Raw genomic sequence first — 19539 nt, 5'->3', positions numbered from 1 at the left:
TGTACCTGTAGTACATAAGGTGGAATGAAATTATGTATTCAAGGTCCCAGTTACACCCAAAGTTAGCAAAAATATAAAGTAGAAAAAGCATAAGTATATAAGGATCTATGATATACACTAAGATATACGCTAAATGAACACCAAAAAAACCTTAAAAGATACACTAAACACTAATAATGTAAAATAATACAGTATATTAAACAGCAGCCTGACTTGAGTTTAAAGTTCAGCATTTTCAATGTAAAATGGGAACCAGATTTTATACAGTTTTTTGACTATCTACTATTTGTAGATGCAATAATGTCTGAAATCATCACCGAAATAGAGATAAATTATATTCTTCTGAACATGTCAGTCTTCGTTTTGTGAAGGCAGCCATGCATCAGTTTGCTCTGCTTCCTCCCTTTCTTTTCCTGAGCTAACATGACTAGTTTTCACAAAATGGTAAATATTTCACGCTAACTTCATGACACAAACAGTGTCGATGCTTGGGAATATAAAAAATTAAGCCCTGGCAGTAATTTATTTAAATATGGGCACGTTTTCATCCACATGTACAATATCTCATTTAAATGTGGACAAACTGTGTCAGTGCAGACGGACACTGTGTGGTCGGCAGCACAGTTTGAGGTGCACATTACCATTTGTACGGGCTCAAAGCGACGCGACCCGTAAATGAATCTCGCCCAAGCAACACAAATAACCAAGAATGAAAACAAACGTTTCATATCTGGAGGTTTTTGTGCTTTATAGTAAAAATAATAACAATTTAAATGAATCAAACGACACAATCTACTAAGTCGTAAATTTTCCTAAACACAACCAGCTGCACTTTATTTCTGTGCACGACACCAACCCTGTCATTAGGGCTTCTGTGTTTTGGTGAAACAGATGAGACTTTCATTTTTAGGTTTGCTTGTTTTTATTTTCTGTCAACATGCAGACACCAGGCCAAGTATGTCTCTAAATCTGTCACAATAGTTTCAAACTGGAAAACAAATGTTTGTGTAATGCAGCCCTCCACCAGAGGTTTCAAGATAAATACCCAGGGCTTTGACATGCACGCTCCCGTTATCCTAAAATGCCAATGCTTTTATTTCTCTCAACAGATTTGCCTGTCTGGGGGCCTTGGGCAAAGGCAAGGCTTTGTCTTAAGAGGAAAATATCCACTAAATTTGTCTGACTGGAATAAACTTCTGAAATATAATCAGGTTTTTGTTAGTAAGGCTGAAAACGTTAAGAGTCCTCTCAATAATCCTCATTAGCAGCTCCTTTCAGCAGATTTATAATGTAAATCTTTTATAAGTGATGTGACTAGGCCTGTCACAATAACAAATTTAGCTGGGCAATTAATTGTCTCAGAAATTATTACGATAAACGATAATATTGTTTGAAATTTGACAATAATTAGTAATGATTATATTAGTATTAGTATATTATTATATTGATTAAATTATATTAATTATTAATTATTAATTATTAATTATTAATTATTAATTATTAGTATATTATTATAATAATTAGTAATTATTGTCAAATTTAAGAAGAAATGTTGGTTGGTATATTTTTTCGACCACCGTATGGCAGTATCAGACTGTTTGAACCAAACAACGTGTCTCTTTAAGAAAAATGGGAGGGAGGTCCCATGACGTGACAAGGGCTGTCTCTCCTTCCTTTTTTCGGTTCTAAAAATGGCGGACGCTCGTTGTGGTTTTAACTCTTTAGCATTTTTCACACAAAGCTTTTAATAAAAAAAAAGCAATAAATAAGTTCTCAGCTTCTTTTTGCAGAGAAAAACAATTTTTACACAAAGACACGGGTTTCAACCGTGAATTTTGAAGCTTCGACAAGACGGAGGTTTTATCCCGAGGTCGGCCCGTTAGCTTAGCTCGTAGCTTAGCTTCTCAGCTTAGCTGCTTTTAACGATCCAACGATTTTGGATCGTTAAAACAGATTTTAAAGAGAAAAGAGAAAGGGAGGGGTCAGTGAAGAGCACCGGAGTTGAGCTTTTTGTCGTCCAGTGTCTTCAGTAGAAAGAGAGAGACACGAAGAAACGATAAAGCCGATAAATGAAAACGAGGTCGATAATTTTAATTTACCATGCGATTAATTGATTTATTGTTTATCATGACAGGCCTAGATGTGAGGGCATTAATTCTGTTTTCAATCTGCTGACAATAAGTTTCTTGCCATTTTTTTTAAAGATGATAAAAATAATAATTTGTATCACATTTAAATTAAAATTCCTTACACAATGATCAGTTTTTAAACATTAAAACTTATTGTATTCATGGTTATTGAGGAGGGTTTGTTTGCTGAGTACAACGGAGATAAACAAACTGAGCTTGAGGACCATTTTATTCTGACTGCCGTTAAGTGTTTGTTACTCCCTAAGACATGATGAAAGTGATTTTATTTTTATCATTAACTTAGTTTTAAGGTTTTGTTTGCTGATTTGCTCATTTTATTTGGTTTCGTAGACAGTTTCTCAGTTCTTGAGCCAAGTCATCAGTCAGCAAGGCACAGCAAAGTTAAAGATCAGACAAGGAAATCTGCAAAATGACAAAATGGCTCTGGTGCAGCAGCTTTGATTGAAGTGCTTTGCACAAGAGGTTGTTAATTGCAATGGCGGATTCGGAAAATTAAATTTGCTTAACTTAACTGATTACAATTCTCCAACAGTTTTGACCTTTAAGCAACAAGTATAGTCACAAAAAGAAAGTCCAATAAAGGTTTACACCTTTACAAAAAATGTTTCTTTGTCATACATGGGAAGATCTTTATAGTGTCAGTAATCAAACTAGAATTTGTTTTTGTTTTTTTTTAGAAAACTTAAGGTTCTATGAATAGAAAAGTGAATAAAAAGCACTGGAAAATCATTTACTAAACAGAAAACAATGATGTACGACAGAGAAGAATGAAATTTGACAGTCTGAGCTACGATGTTTCCACTGCACTGCTGAGAAAATGAAAAAGTGACACTGCACTTTCATTTGAATTATTCTGCCGTATTTGATCAATGTACTGAACACTTAACCCAAGTTTAGTCATCTCAGCGATCTCCAGTCAGTTTGTATGTTTGGTATACAGTAGTTCCTCGTTTATCGCGGAGGATCCGTACCCTGAAGCCTCGCGATAAGTGAAAAACCACAAAGTAGGAATAGTAGTACAAGTAGTTGTAGGGATGGCGCCATCTTGTGGGACTTCTCTGTCTGTGCACCCTTGTGTCATTATCCTGATTGATTTCTCCTTCTGTTCTCAGCGGTTTGTGATCAAGTCCTGTCTTGTCTGTGTATTTAAGCCTGTCAGTGAGTCTCGTCCTTTGTCTCGTCGTTGGGTATTGTCCTGTCAGTCAGATCTGTTCCTCGTTCCCTGTTTTTGTAAGTTGCTGCCACGTCAGCCTTTTTGGTTTATTATTAAAGAGTATGTATTTTTGTATCCTCGAGTCCTGACTCTTTCTCTGCACAACTGGGTTCTCTCCTGTCCTGGCCTGCCTGAAACCCTGACAGTAGTATGTAGTAGTTTAATCTAGTATATATACAATAATTTTTTAAGGCGTTTAAAACCCTTCCCACGCTCTTGCAATATTCTAACCAATGTTTCTAAACTCTAAACGCTCTAAAAGAGCACAGAATGTCATGAAATCAGCTCTCTGCCTCGACTGCTCTCTGCCATCCGCCAGCCTCTTGGCCACGCCCACTTCTCCGCTCCGCAGCAGAGATATGACCCGCTGCATGAAGAAGCTTCTCCTGCAGCTTGGGCTGCACACAGGTGCTCAATCATTTAAAATATTTTATTTTCAATAAAAATTCCATGCTGATCGTGCGGCTCATCCGTCAATCAGCCAATTGTGTGTCGTGCCCAATCTTATTTTGAAAAACCGCGATAGAGCGAGTCAGCGAAAAATTAACCACGAAGTAGGGAGGGACTACTGTAGTCCCAAAACTTCATGCATTAAAGCCAGAGTAACATCTATCTATGACAGCAGTTTGTCTTCTCATATGTTTGTAAAGCCCCCATCGTACACTGAATGACAACCCCTGCTATGCGCTCCATGACTTACACAACCTATTACAACACATCTGGATCACAACACATATGGGAAAACCTTCTTCAGTGTAAATGTTTATTTTTCGCTGCTAGTTTGTGCATCCTTGCATCTCTCTCCAGTGACTGCACCATGTTCTTTACAGCAGCATATTTCCACAGCAATACTACAACAAACATATGATCACACTACGCCCCGGGCATGACCTCGAACGGTGTAAAGATGCAGCTGTGGGCTAGGCGAGCACCAGAGCACACCACCACCACCAAAAGTGTCACGTTTACATTTAGCTGTTCCTGTGACATTGTCACGATTTCTGGCGTTTTCCCCAAGTCTGAACCTTTTAACCAGACGAGCTGGAGGACGAGCTTCATTTCCACACACAGCATCAATCTGCTGCTGCAGCAACAAAAGAGGCTTCTTCTGGAACTCCTCCAGCCTCACGCACGTGTCTCTAACTTAAAAAAATAACATTTCATATTAAAAAAAAGAAAAGAACTGAGCTAACATACTGTGACTACATGTACCACAACAGACCTTTTACACCGCAGGTACTGTAAAGTGATGCTACTTGTATAAAATACAGAAAAACCACAACTTACAAATATTTCTCTAAAGTATGTTGTTGTTTATTTGTCGTATGCAGGTAAACACAAGAACAACAATGCAATGAAATGTTCAGGATGAGAAGAACCGATTCGATTAGCTAAAAATAAAAGGGGGGGGGGGGGGATAGTAAAGCATGCAATAAGGGTACAAAATAAAGTACCAAAAAATTAAAAAGAGATATAATATTTACCAGGTCCAAAAGAAATATAGTAAATGTCAGGATGCTAAAATGTAAAGGAGCAAGTAGGATGAATTAGGTATGTGCATTTAAGGAACATGTGAAATACTTATACATACTTATACTACACAGGTTGTGTGACAGGTTATTGCACAGGTGGTGAGTAACATTGAGATGAATGATGACGGTCAGATGGTGACATCCATGATACAGCCACAAACTGCAGCAGCAAAAAACACATCAGGTGTCACTGATGTGACTTAGTGCAACGTTATCGTCAGTTGTTTATACCTATATTGACAATTATATTGTCAATATAGGTATAAATTATGATCTGCATAAATCTATATTTTTTTAATTTCTTGTGATGTGAGATTCGGATCTATTTAAAAATAAAAGCTCAAATGTAACCACATCAGTGGTTTGACCAAAAATTCCCTACCAGTTTCAGCTTCGCCGTGGAGGAGGAAACAGCATCAGCAGCATGAGGATGTAGATGAAGAAGCTTTCTGTTCCAAACCTCAACCATCTACCCTACAGGGTAGGGCTCTACAGGCCTGACCAGGACGGAAACAAGTCCCTCTTGCTTCACATCCAAAAGGCAAATAAATGACAGCTGAACATACTGCGGTACTTATGGACAAATCAATGCATGCCTGTGGTAAGAGCTTTCCAAAAACTCATTTGGAGCGATTCCAGTGCAGCGTGGGATACTGCAGTCACAACTTTGTGGCCTGTCCTTCACATTTTTGACAATCAAGTCACACTGGAGCACATGGACTCCAAGGATTTGCTGCCATATCTATCAGCAGTCCTCCTTCTCCGCTCAGGACCCGATACGCTGCCCCCCACACTAATGAACCACCACGAGCTCACCACAGTAGGGTTGAGACTGCTCGAACCCATCATGGACTGATTTCATTCTAAAGCTTCTTTCATAAGACAGATCCGAGAAATGGCCGTATAGACCAGCCCGACTTTATCCTCCCCCTGGTTGTCTTAAAGAACAGAGGGAGCACGTCACTTCCCGCTCACCTCAGAAATTTCAGAAATGAAGTGGGCAGAGCGGAACCAAAAACGGCATGAAGCAAACCTGAGTTTGGCTGAAGTGGAGCGTGATGTATTAAATGTACGATGGACATCTCCAGGGTGTCATTTGCTAAATCACCTCAAATGACCTCACTTTAGCTATCCTTTTTGTGTTTGACTATTTTTTAAACTACTGTAACTACAAAAGTTGCTGTGAGTTATTGATTATTATCGTTCTGTAAATATCTGCTTGTTGTTTAATCCCACGAACGGATGGTCACAAATAGGCCTGCCACAATAACGCATTTTGCTGGGCGATTAATCGTCTCAGAAATTATTGCGATAAACGATAATATTGTTTGAAATTTGACAATAGTTAGTAATTATTGTCAAACTTAAGAAGAAATGTTGGTTAATTTTTGTGTGTAGTACCTTTTTTTGACCACAGGATGGCAGTATAAGACCGTTTGAACCGAAGGATGGATAGTGAGGGGGCGAGCAGCGTGTCTCTGTCCCTCTTTCTTTTTTCGGTTCTCAAAATGGCGGACGCTCTGTGTGGTTTGAGCTTTTTAGCATAACATTTTTCGCACAAGCTTTTTAATAAAAAAAAAAAAAAATCAGTAAACAAGTTCTCAGCTTCTTTTTTAAGAGAAAAACAACTTTATACACGAAGGCACGGGTTTCAACCGTGAATTTTGGAGCTTCGACGAGACGGAGTTTTTTTCCCCACATTTTTCTACATTTTGATTTTTTACATCATAGCACAGTCTTTAGCTGGCATAAAGGGAACCTAAGGAAACAAAAAGCTACTAATTATATCAGTTCTGGTTATATAACTTGTCTTTCTGCCATACTTTTCCAATGGGAGGATCTTATTAGCTTTGGTAAATCCAGGAGGTCAGCTTTTATTTGACCAGGCTGTGTGTTTACTCTGCTCACTGTCAGGTCTCAATATAACAAGAGAATCAATGTTTACCAGTCGATGTGCATAATGTCATGGCTGCTTTGTGCACATTGTGTTCTAATTAAATATTGAGTTGCACAAGGGCTACCTGCAAAATGACACCATTCTTATTGTGTATTCCCGGTGAGTCACAGACAGAGCCAAACACCTTGAGATCCAGTTAATGGCATTCCATTTTATGTTTAGATTAGTCATCATAAGTGGCTGCAACAAGTGGTGCTAATGAGCTGCCTCTACACTGTGTGTGTTTTATACGACTGTCGACGCCGGAGAACCAAAAAAAGCGAAAACCTTTCTGCCAGTGTTAACTTGATTTTCACAGTTTTTGATTTTCCGTCTCTTCTGCTGTCTCAACTTCACTAAAGTGCAGCTCTAAATCACCGGAGAGTGCTCAACAAGTTACTTCTAACAGTCAAAAAGTAGGGATGTGACGTAATGGGGAATAAGTTCAGAAAATCATCTCATCTACTAAAAAGGACCAAACTGTGAGCCTGTTCTTTTGAAGTAACTTCAAAAGCTGAAAGTTTAAATGTAATCCAAACCCCCAGACTGAAGCATCCATCATTAAAATACACAGAAACAGCATGACAGTTGCTCTACTACAATCAGTAATAGCACAATATTGAGCTTCTGTGATATTTATAAGTTAAAATATGACTTTTTTATGACGTAACAGGACATAAAACTTTTTTCTCTCTTTCTGAAGACCCATGAACTTCAGTTTAAGTGTAACATCATATAAACCTGCCAATGTAAGACGGCCATGACAAGGGCATTTCCTGTCTGCTCGTCTGAAGAGCTGTCTGCATCCTCTTTCAGGTGTATTTGAATGTAAGATTGTCTCAAGGACAGCAGAGCCAGAAAGAAAATTTAATTACACAGAACACACTATTTTAGTAACGCTTTTAACATTTTACTACAATACATTTCCTGCAGTTTAATGACTTTATGTTGAAAATTACCAGTGCTGGCAGCCCAAATGGACACAAAAGGCATTTAAATGCACAAAATTAGTGTGCACTCAAATAAAGAGAAATTAATAATGTTTAAGCAAAGTCGTAAGTACAGTGGTACCTCGCTACTTTGTGATTTGACATTCGCGTACACAGTCTATCGCGGTTTGTGGACGTACAGTCCATAGTATTGTACAAAAACCTTGTACAGGACATGATTGTCAACGTTAATTACTCACGTGATTGGGACAGTACTGGATACAGTACTGAACAGCAAAAGTTAAGGAAAAATAAAATACTTAGGACAGGCACCGCCATGTTTGTAGTTTTCTCTCAGTAAGACTTCACCTTATTCCTGCTCATAATGACCACATTTCCCAGAAGGCAACAGGGCCCCGCCCAGAAGCCCCGTTTCCTTCTGCTGAAAAAAATAGAGGTAAAGTTTTGATCTCATCAGCGCCCAGCGGATGCAGAGAAGCCGCACTGAAACCACCGAGCCGAACCAGAACCGGAGCAGAAACAGACTTTTAGACCCAGCGGTGAATCTTGAGAGCTGGTAGCCCACACACGTGGAACTCCGAGAGGATGTGCGCTGCCGAGTGGTGGTCCATCTGAAGCTCAACGGGACTTTGTTCATGTCTTTCAACCGGTCAATGAAGAGCTGTCAGTGAATGTGCATGGCTGATGGTCCAGTGGTCCATCTGAAGCTCAATGGGACTTTGTTCATGTCTTTCAACTGGATCTCTGAGGATCTCCGAGCGGTGACACGCTGGTAAGTAAAATTTAGTAGCTACATTAGGTTAAAATGTTAAAATTTAGTAGCTACAGTTTTGTTGTTAAAACTAGTAGGTTTAAGAGTTTAGAACACTGATTGTGGGCTTAGTTGCTGCAGGGTACGTCTGCAGAAACGAAACAGAGTTGGACCGGGAACTAACCGAGCCGCTGCCGTTCTGCAGAGCCCGGTAAGTAAAATTTAGTAGCTACATATACACTATATGCACGTTGTTAAAATTATGTAGGTTTAAGAGTCCAGAACATTGCAAGAGTGAGGGTTTTTTAAAGCCTTAAAATATATATAACTACTAAAATATATATAATGTCGCTACTTCGCAGAATTTCACTTACTGCAGGCGGGTTCGGAACCGAAGCCCAGCTATAAACGAGGGACTGCTGTACTTTTAAGATGTTATGTATATATGAATATTCTCTAGCGGCACATCTATCTTCCACTTTAAATGTTTCACTGACACTTAGACCACAATGAATCAAGCGGCGTGATCATCTTCTGACGATGGCTCTTAGTCGCTTTCAACCAAAAAGAAAATGTTTTGGTGAAAGCAACAAAAAAGGTTGAATCATGTCATCTGGACTTCGTTTTTTTGTTAAAAAGAAACGTTTCGCCCCTCATCCAAGAGGCTTCGTCAGTCTGAGGCCTAGCCATCTGGTATTACCCAGAAGCCACCCTGACTCTTGTGTTTCAAGCCTGCCTCAGATACCCCTGAAGTCTGGCCTTTTCACTAATGGTTTCAAAAACACCAAGACATGATTCAACCTTTTTTGTTGTTATATACCTGGATGACTGAGAAAACAAACTTTGTGTTTTGGTGAAAGGTTAAGGGTCGGTCACTTTGACTGCCATTTGCTTTGTTTTTTTTAACCATTCCCACTTTAAAGAAAAGAAACACACCGTTTTTATCCAACTCTAAACGCAAAGTTGCTGCAAGAATCAATGGACAGAACGGAGGCACGGAAAAAAGGAGGAAACGAGCAGAAAAATAAAAAGAGAAACGAAAGTGCTGAAATCTGTGCACGTGCACTGACACTTCATTACATTTTAATGTGCATCTTCATCAGACCAGCAGCTGCAAAGGCCTTATAATTGTTTTTCATTGAATTACTGACTGAAAATGGCTGCAATAAAAATTTTAAAAAATCTTGTCGTTGATGCACCTCTCGATAAACATTCCAAAATGAAGTCCTCAAATGCATCTTCTGTTAATTTTCCTCCACTTCCTGCGAACAGAACTGTAGAATGTCAGTGAACGCAACGAACGAGTCAACAGTTGCTTCGTTGCTGCAAGTAAACGAACAGCTGCTTCCCTGATTTACACTTCAAACTCAGGAAGTTTGAAAAAGGAGACATGGTTTTATGATGGTGACAAAACAAGAAGTAAAAATAAAAAAAATAACTTTTTTGTGCTAAAAGTTTAAGTAAATAAAGTCGTTATTGTAGAAAATTTAGTGACTCACGATGAAATATTTGTCGACCTGTCCTAATTTTAAGTTCACTCATATACTTTGCAAATATTTTCTTTATCAGTTCAAAATGAGGTGCATATGATTAAACAAATGTTTCCCTTTTTCAAAAAAATCTTATTTCTTTAGTCCTACATTGTATAAATACTGATAAATGCAAACAGCTGACTTAAGATTTTTAATCACAGACGGTAAGAAATTAATCTTTTTATATTAACTTAAGGGCAAAATAGAGTTTTCTTCTTATTTTCATCTATATTTGAATTTTCAAGTAGTTTTTGTTGCTCGGGTCGATTTTTATTTTGTAGGCAGAGGGATAAATTGCTCTTTATGTTATTAAAGTAGTAGACCCCGGCTTTGGACAAACACTGCAGACAGAGAGCAAAGAATAAAACAGGAGGTGCTGCAACAGGCGTCTCTGTGACGTTTCTACTCAAAAGCGTCTAGAAGGCAGAATTTCAACCGTTTTTCTGTTCGGTACGTCCACAGAGAGAGCTCGCATGCTCCGTTCAGATGTCGCCCGTCTCATTACGATTCAATGGTCGTCACGCTACAGACACAACGCCCCAGTGTATTCACGTTCAGCCGTCTTCAAATCTCTAACCACGCGCATGAATTTTCACCACTTTCTAAACACGCGTTACATTTTCTTGTTCATTTATTTGGAGTTGATAGATGTTTTTTCACAAAGCGGTTCTGTCGTACGGCAACAAAAATGAGCCCATCATTAATTGCCGCGGGCTGCTCGTAAATCACCCACTGTGCGGGCCATGCCCCACATGACGCGAGTTTACATAAATACAGAACCGGAGGAGGAGTGCGGTGCGATTTAGCAGCGTTGTGGAGCGCTACATAAACTGAAAAAATATATAAAAACACAACTTTTGTTTGTGCTTAGGGCTGAACGATTTTGGAAAATGTTCTAATTGCGATATTTTATTTTTTTTTACCTCAATATTGCGATTGCAATTTAATATGCGATTATTTTTCAATGTCTTCTTCTCATGTATTTTTCAACAAACAAAAGCAATAAATCTGTTTCAGTTGTTTTCAGCTCCGCTGCAACTCTGTTTCTGCATATTTTTTTATAGCTCTTGGATAGCAACTTGACTAAAATGTGTGCACGAGGGCGTTTTGTACCACTTATCCATTGTGTTTACCAAAGTCGTAAACCCAGTCATGGTCAATATATTAATGGGCATCATGTCTTTCGCTATGAACTCCATTACTGCTCGAGTTATTTCCGCGTGTCGTTTCGAATTATGTTCATACGGAGTAAAGCCTTCGAACAGTTCGGTCAGTGATCCTGTCGGCTGGTGCTTTGCTTACTTGAAGTTGAAGCACCGGTCGTTGGCGTTCTTCCCATGCAACCATCATGAATGGCTTTGCGGTGTTTTTTTAAGTGTTGATCAAGATTTGTGGCGTTACCTCGGCAGGTAGAAACAGCAGCGAGGCAGGTTCTGCACAATACATGTCGTTGCGCAGCGGCGTCTTTTTTATAGCAAAAATAATTCAAAACAACGGACGTGCTGCTCCTCGTTGGTACCAAACTTTCAGATGTGGCAGCTTCTGTCCAGCCTGACGCCGTTGTGCAACCGGTTAAAGCGCAGTGTTGACTTCTCCCGCTCCCTGCTCCGCTTTGCTCCAGTCACTCGCAAGTCACGTAACCAGATCATGTGACCAGTCAAATTGCGACTTTTGCGATTAGAATATCTTGTTTTATCATATCGCAATATAACTGCAAATGCAAATAATTGTTCAGCCTTATCTGTGCACCATATACATATACATATACATATACATATATATATATATATATTTATTTATAAATGTCTTAGACATTGCAGGGGTGACTGGTCTCCAGTCCATCACAGGGACACAGAGACAAACAACAATTCACTCTCTCACTCTCACCTAGTAACAGTTTTAAAGATACCAATTAGCCCAACATGCATGTTTAGAAATATATTGATATATCTACATAAAAAATAACAAGTAAAGTAAGAACGCAAAATTTACTGACTTAAATAAGCACAGTTTGATGAAGCTATATATTTTTAGACTAGAAGAAAAACTGGATACAGGTCTGTGGGAGAAAACCCGCACACGCATGGAGAGAACATGCAAACTCCACCCAGAAAAGCCCCAAGTCGGGATTTGATCCGGCGACCTTCTTGCTGAGAGGCAGCAACTCTACCACATGATCCACCGTGTTGCTCTATATATCATGAAGCCTTGATTTGGATTTAAGCTCACTGATTGCTACACTTGCAGATTAGATAAAACTGCAAGTGCTTTGAGCCCACATAAGTTTCATAATCCCAATCATGTTAATTCAGTCTCACAGGCATCGATATCCATGAAGCTGGAGAGCAAAGCAGATTTACAAAACACCACAGCAAGATGAGTCAGCCACATAAAATATTCATTACAAGCCCAAAAACAACTATTAAACAATTACAGTTATTAAGTAGAATGAAGCAAAACTCAGCACTGTAATAACTGCTGTACTATAAGAGAACGAGCACACGGGGTAGGTATAATTTAAGTTTTAACTACGACTTATTCCTCATGATGCTACCAGCAATCAAACGGAGTTAGACATCGACAGTCTGTGTTGCAGCTGCTCTATTTCTTACACTGAGCCACACATTTTATAAAAACCTGACATTTAACATACCTTTATGCTTTTGGAAGTGGATTCATGTAAAAGGTCTCGAGAATAAATAAGCTCACTGTGGAAAGAAAGAGCCGTTTTGTCCCTGGGCCCAAAAAACTGAATCCAAAGGAGCAATGAGATTTAGAAAAATTGATGAACACTTCTAAGATTTATGGTTTGGTTTGGAACTATCTGCAACAATGTATCTTTCATTAAAGAGAGGTTTTATATACAGTAGTCCCTCGTTTATCAAGGATTCGAGGTTCTTAATTGTCATTCACATCACATGTGGTACAAGAGGTGGAACAAAACTATGTACACAGGGTCCCAGTTACATCCAACAAAAATATAAATTGTAAAGAAAAACAATAGTAAGATCCAAGACATGAACTAAGAATACACTAAGCACTACATGTGCCAAACAACAGCACGAACATGAGTCTGTGTGAGCAGATGAGGACGAATGAACACAGCAACATGAAATAGATCAGCAGCATGAGATCAGCATCATGGATAGTCAGCAGCACATATCAACAATCAAGTGGCGTTACAGAGATTTTTTTTTTTCCATTTTAATTTTCACAGTGATAATCCTGACTAGGGATTCATGAGTCTAACAGCCTCAGGGTAGAAGCTGTTCCTCAGCCTAGTGGTTCTCAACTTAATGCTCCTCAACCTCCTTCCTGAGAGTCGTAGAGCAAAAAGTGTGTGTGCTGGATGAGTGGGGTCCTTCATGATGCAGGTGGCCCTCTTCCTGCATCTGGAGGTGTAGATGTCTGTGATGGTGGGGAGGCTGACTCCATCAGACTTCTGTGCAGCCTTCACCACTCTCTGCAAAGCTTTTCTTTCTGCAGCTGTGCAGCCTCCATGCCACACGTTGATGCTGGAGCACAGGATGCTCTCCACTGCACACCTGTAGAAGGAGGTGAGAACTGAGCTTCCCAGACCAGCTCGTCTCAGCTGCCTGAGGAAGTAGAGTCTTTGATGAGCTTTCTTGATCAGGCTGGTGGTGTTGTTGCTCCAGCTGAGGTTGCCATTCAGGTGCACACCCAAGTACTTGTAGCAGGAGACCACTTCCACCACAGATCCTCCTATGTTTTTTTTTTTTTGTTTTGTTTTGTTGTTTTTTTTTTGGGGGGGGGGCTTATTCCTTCTGAAGTACACAACCATCTCCTTTGTCTTCTTCACATTGATATGAAGGTTATTCTCTTTGCACCAGCTCTCCAGGTGTTCCACCTCTTGCCTGTAGCTGGACTCATTGTTTGTGATGCATCCCACCACCGCTGTATCATCTGCAAACTTTACAATATGACTGCCTGGATAGGTACGTGCGCAGTCATACGTTAGCAGAATGAACAGGAGGGGGCTCAACACACATCCCTGGGGGGAGCCAGTGCTGAGGGTTCTGGTGGAGGAGGATAAGTTGTGGATCTTCACACTGTGGTCTGTTGGTTTCTGTTATCGTGGTGGATCCGTACCCTTAAGCCCCGCAATAAGTGAAAAACCGCGAAGTAGGAATAGTAGTACAAGTAGTAAGTAGTACTTTATTTTAGTATATATATATATATATATATATATATATATATATATATATATATATGTTTGTGTGTGTGTGTGTACATAGTAAAATAACATCTCTTCATGTGTTCTGCAGTTCAGGCATACACACATATACATATAGACAAACATATCCATCCATTATCTTTACCCGCTTCATCCTACTTGGGTCACGGGGGTCACTGGTGCCCATATCCAGCAGTCAGTAAGGGAGAGGCGGGGGACACCTGGACAGGTAACGAGTCCAACACAGGGACACATAGAGACAAACAACCATTCACTCTCTCACTCTCACCCAGGGACAATTTAGAGTTACCAATCAGTCTAACATGCATGTTTTTGGTCTGTGGGAGGACACCAGAGTACCCGGGGAAAGCCCAAGCATGCACGGAGAGAACATGCACACCCCACCCAGGAAGGCCCCCAGCACGGATCTGAACCGGCGACCTTCTCGCTGACAGGCAACAGCTCTACTAACTGCACACATACGTACATAGAATTCCCTAAATTATGTGTTAAAATGACATCACACACTTTTCTAGGCAGTTTAATCTTTTTATCTGTCTGCTTTAAAGGTGTGCACATGCACACTAGACACAACCCTTATATTTTGTTAGACTGAATGCAATTCTGATCTTCGGTTTCCTCCCACAGACCAAAAACTGATTCTAAAATTGTCCCTAGGTGAGAGAGAGGGTGAATGGTTGTTTGTCTCGTTTGTCTTTATGTGACCCAAACGCAGTGCTCTGTCATTTTTAAACTTCTACCTGGCGTTTATTGCCATCGTGTAACGTAGGGAACATTAATCTTGACATGAATGAAACCAATCCCTCTCCTCCTTGTGTTTTTTTTTTTTTTTGGGGTGATCAACCTCATCAGCTCATTTCTTCAAGTTTCACAGTAACAAAAACTAGAAACCTCTCAAAAAAAACAGCTGAATGGAGCAATAACATCCCCAAATACTAAAGTAGTGACATTGTAAAATATTCATTTGTAAAGTTCCCACTTTTGTTGCAATTAGTGACTGAACAACACTTGGGAAGCTAAAGTACAGACTGTGTGATCCATTGTTTACTGTAGCATCCAGCTAAGATAACATTTAAACTCAGTCCAGTTGAAAAATAAAGAAGTAACTGTATGAGGAAAAACAAATCTACATCTTGTCAGGGGGAGCGCTATATCTCTATGATATAAGAACCTGCAAACAATATTTATTTTGTCATTTTTTCATACTTTTGCAGCAATTTCCCCAAAGCTAGCTTTAGTTTCTACAAAGTAGGTTAAGGTAAGCTTACCCAGTTATTTGATCTACTTAGAGAACAGGCACTGAGACTCTAATAGAATCCAATGTCTGCTCGAAGAAAAAGAGAGGAAAACAAGATTTAACTTAAAATACATTCAGCTGCCCTTTCCAGCTACTGGTTCAAACACGAGGGGCCATGGTTTACTCATTCCTGCTGCAGCACCATCAGGCAATAAACACCCAACACCAGCGTGTCCTTGAGAAATCCATCTTTCTTCTTTCGTTTCTTTCCTCACAAAAGAGAAGCAACAAAGGAAAACCTGAAGCAATAAAGAACTATTCCACACACACCTGCTCAATAAGAAAGTATAATTGCCTAAACACAAGAAAAAAACTTTTGAATAATAACTTTAAGATGTGGCGAGCATTTTTTAAAGTCAAGTGCAAATCAGCCAACTAGAAAACCCCACACACAAAAAAAAATAACCATAAAACAATTTTAGGCAAACAAGATAAAAATGATTTTTAAAATCATTAGAAAAATATTTTAAAAATCATTTAACATTATTTATATTTAATCAAAAAAAAACAACTTGAGGTATGTACTGCACTCCACAGCTGAAGAAAATGTATTTAATTCAATTCAATTTAATTTAGTTCAGTTTATTAAGTCCTCTCAGGGCACTGAACAGAAACATTCATATATAAAAATTATAATTTATCATTATTTAACTGAGGAGCAGACTGCTTGGAATTTAAATCCATCGCAGACTCTCATCTTGAGCAAGCACGAAGGCGACAGTGGGAAGGAAAAACTCCCTCATGAGGAAGAAACCTTTAGCAGAACCAGGCTCAGGACAAGCAGCCATCTGCTTACACCAGCTGGGTTTGGTAGGAACAGCTACACAATGGCAGGTCAAGAATCACATGTTAAGATAGAATTAGTATAAAATGAAAACTATTCAATTTTGAAATGAGGTCAATTTGTCCTCCGGTAGTTTAAGTCTATAGCAGCGTAACAAGCCAACCTTAACTATAGGATTTATCAAAAAGGAAAGTTAAGCCCAGTCTTAAAACTGGACAATGTGTCAGCCTCATGGACAGAAACTGGAAGTTGGTTCCACAAGAGAGGAGCCTGAGAACTGAAAGATCTTTCTCCCATTCTGCTTTTGGAAACTCTAGGAGCCGCGAGTAAACCTGCAGTCTGAGAGCGAAGTGCTCTGTTAGGAAAATATGGAACAATAAGATCTCATATATAAGATGGAGCTAGGTTGTTGAGGGCTTTGTAGGTTAGAAGTAAGATTTTGAATTCAATTCTGAATTTGACAGGGAAAGTGTATGTAAAGTTTACTGGAACAACTAGTTGTAACTACGCTATTTCTTTGCTTGGAACTGAAGAAAAGTACCAAATTTGATCACTCACTGTTCTTGAAGGATGTAGTCCATGTTGTCAGGGCAGATCTGTCCGGTTACAGGATGGAGATACGATGTGCTCCTCTGATTATGACTGAAATGCCAGAAGGGAGAGGAAAATTAAACAACATTAGCAACCTGGGCTCCACTAGCACCCTGAACGCATCACACCAGAACATCAAGCCTCCTCTGTTCACAACAACACACTGAGCTGATCACTCCCCAGGAACGTGTCGGGTTCAGAACCTCTGATCAACCTTTTGCACTATCTCAGTCCGGTGCAGAATGTGAGGGCTCGACAACAGAACCCCTCCCCACTCAGTTACCCCACCCAGCCTATTCTACACAGCCCGCATGGACCAAAATGATGGACTCAGCACAAACACTGGGCCGTGCAGGTCTGGGCCTCCATCGGACTCGTTCAGTCAGTCATCCAAAGCCTCAAGCAGAGTGTAAAAGCATCCGAGTGGGTAAACAACACTGGGTGGCATGCAGGGTCACCGTGAGGGTGGGACTGTATCTGGAACTCATTTATCCTGCTGTTGTAGAACTGATCAAACATCTGATGAATACGATCATGCTTACCTTTTAATTTGATATCCGTTGGCTTCAAACATTTATTTGCACAAAACAGATTGTCCTTAGAATGGGGATAGACAGCTCATATATGTATGATAGTAGCAGATAATCTGTTTGGTAGTCGCAAATATAGTCACGTAAACTGCAGGGAAACATTCAAGCTCTTTCTTATGGACATGAAAATGTGTGCAAAGCATCCAAAAACAATCGATACCGCTGTTTTCTGTTCAACTCGCATTACTCATGCAAAAAAAGACTTTGCGTCTGATGTAGCAGACGAGCAAATCCTCCAGAGGGACAGTTTCCCAGGAGAGCCTGTGACACGGCAGCCGGACTCAGAGACAAGAGCAGCTTATAGTCTGACCTAATCACAAGAACATCATCCCATCTCCTCAGCGTTTACATCCGTCTGTACTAACCTTTATCACCTGACGACCACTACTGTTGATGTTAGAAAAATAATCTGACTGTTCCCCACAATGTATCAATACTATTAGCAAACTTCAAGCTTATTTGTAATTTTTAGACATTCTAAATGTAAAATGGGAAGTACTTGTTTGGGCTTTGTGGGCCAAAACTTGGTATTTGGATAGCTCTGACCTGCTGTTACCATGTTTCAAGAACTGTAATAAACAGAATGCAAAATATGCATCTAATCATTAATTTTATCCAGTTTCTGTGTAAGAAGCCATTCACCAGCAGTCATCGTGACAGAGGCAGGGTACACCCTGGACAGGTCACTAATCCATTACACATAGACAAACTATTCACATCAAGTGATAATTTAAATTTACCAGTTAGCCTAATAGCATTTTTTGTTTTGTTTATTTTGGTCTGTGGGAGGAAACTGAGTGCCCATACAAAACCTACACACGCACAGATAAATCCTTCAAACTCAACGTAATGGCAGTGGGTTTCGAACCTGTGACCTTCTTGCTGGGAGATGATAGCTTTAACCTCTGCTCCGCTGTGACATTTAATGTAAAACTACCATTAATTTTTATCAGCTGGTTTGAATGTGCTGCAGTGTAGTCTCTGGAGTTCAGAGTGTATAGGAGGGATATGCAACTAAACTGCTCAGGGGGCCGCAGTTACTGAAAGCCAAGAGCTCAGGGGCTGGACATCCAGCAGTTATTGTCATTAAGTAAGTTATTTTATGGTTTAAAATCTAGTTTTATTTAAAAATGATCCCATTGGTGGGCCGAACTAAGCTCACCTGTGGACCCGATTTGGCCCCCGGGCCACCAGTTGAATAGCTCTGTTATAGAGGGAAGCTTAATAGTGGTTAATATTTAAGATGTTTAAAAAGCTGAGTGACTGACTGTCAGAAAGCTTCAACACTGCTGCTCTAGAGAATTTTATTGACAATGTTGTGTATACAGCCCAACCGATATTATCAGTAGGGCCGATAATTTAGGTCGATATAGCTGTTTGGGGACAAACTGGTATTGTGATAATTGTCCCATTATGCACCGATATAAACACTTCTAATTTTCAGCTCTAAATGCTGGAACCAGTCGTAATTGTACAATGTGTCCAGCAGAGGGTGCATGAAGACAACTTTCAAGTCATGGCCGTTCACTTAAGTTTCACTTTCACTTTCAGCACAAATGAAATAGGGAGCAACACTGTGTAACGTATTTTGCTGAAAAGAGCATGGTAAGTTTATTTTAACTGATCTGTAAAACAAATCAACAATAATAAATTCTCTTCAATCCTCCAGCCCGATTGTCATTAGCTACATGCCTCTCATGTTAGAAAGCTAAAATTTAGATACCTAGCACAGGCCAAGTCAAGTCAGTCAAATTTATTTATAAAGCACATTTAAAAAAGCAGCTGTTACCAAAGTGCTTACCAATAAGATCAAGGCAGTAATTAAAGAAAATCTAGCATAGAGGTAAAATACATCAGTGTTAGTAACATTATCTTTGTCGCCCTCAATGAAATACGTTGTTCGTCTGAAATCTTTACTTCTCTGCAAAGAAAAAAAACCTGCTGAGATCAAAACAATGAACAGGGAAGGGTGTTTCTTTGTTTAATTTATATTTACG

At 39.6% G+C, this 19539-nt stretch overlaps 1 protein-coding gene across 1 annotated transcript in view; it reads right to left on the bottom strand.

Annotated features, from left to right (window-relative positions):
- LOC119416092 (pleckstrin homology domain-containing family A member 7) overlaps positions 1-19539 on the bottom strand; it is a 198537-nt gene that overhangs the window by 84692 nt on the left and 94306 nt on the right. The window contains exon 4 of the mRNA XM_037683270.1: positions 16920-17003. Within this exon, the coding sequence (XP_037539198.1) occupies positions 16920-17003 (84 nt within the window). The remainder of the gene's footprint in view (positions 1-16919; positions 17004-19539) is intronic.

This window comes from Nematolebias whitei, chromosome 10 (assembly GCF_014905685.2).
Source record: "Nematolebias whitei isolate Nwh7 chromosome 10, NemWhi1, whole genome shotgun sequence".
Lineage (NCBI taxonomy): Eukaryota > Metazoa > Chordata > Actinopteri > Cyprinodontiformes > Rivulidae > Nematolebias > Nematolebias whitei.
This window is presented reverse-complemented; position numbering and strand designations above follow the sequence as displayed.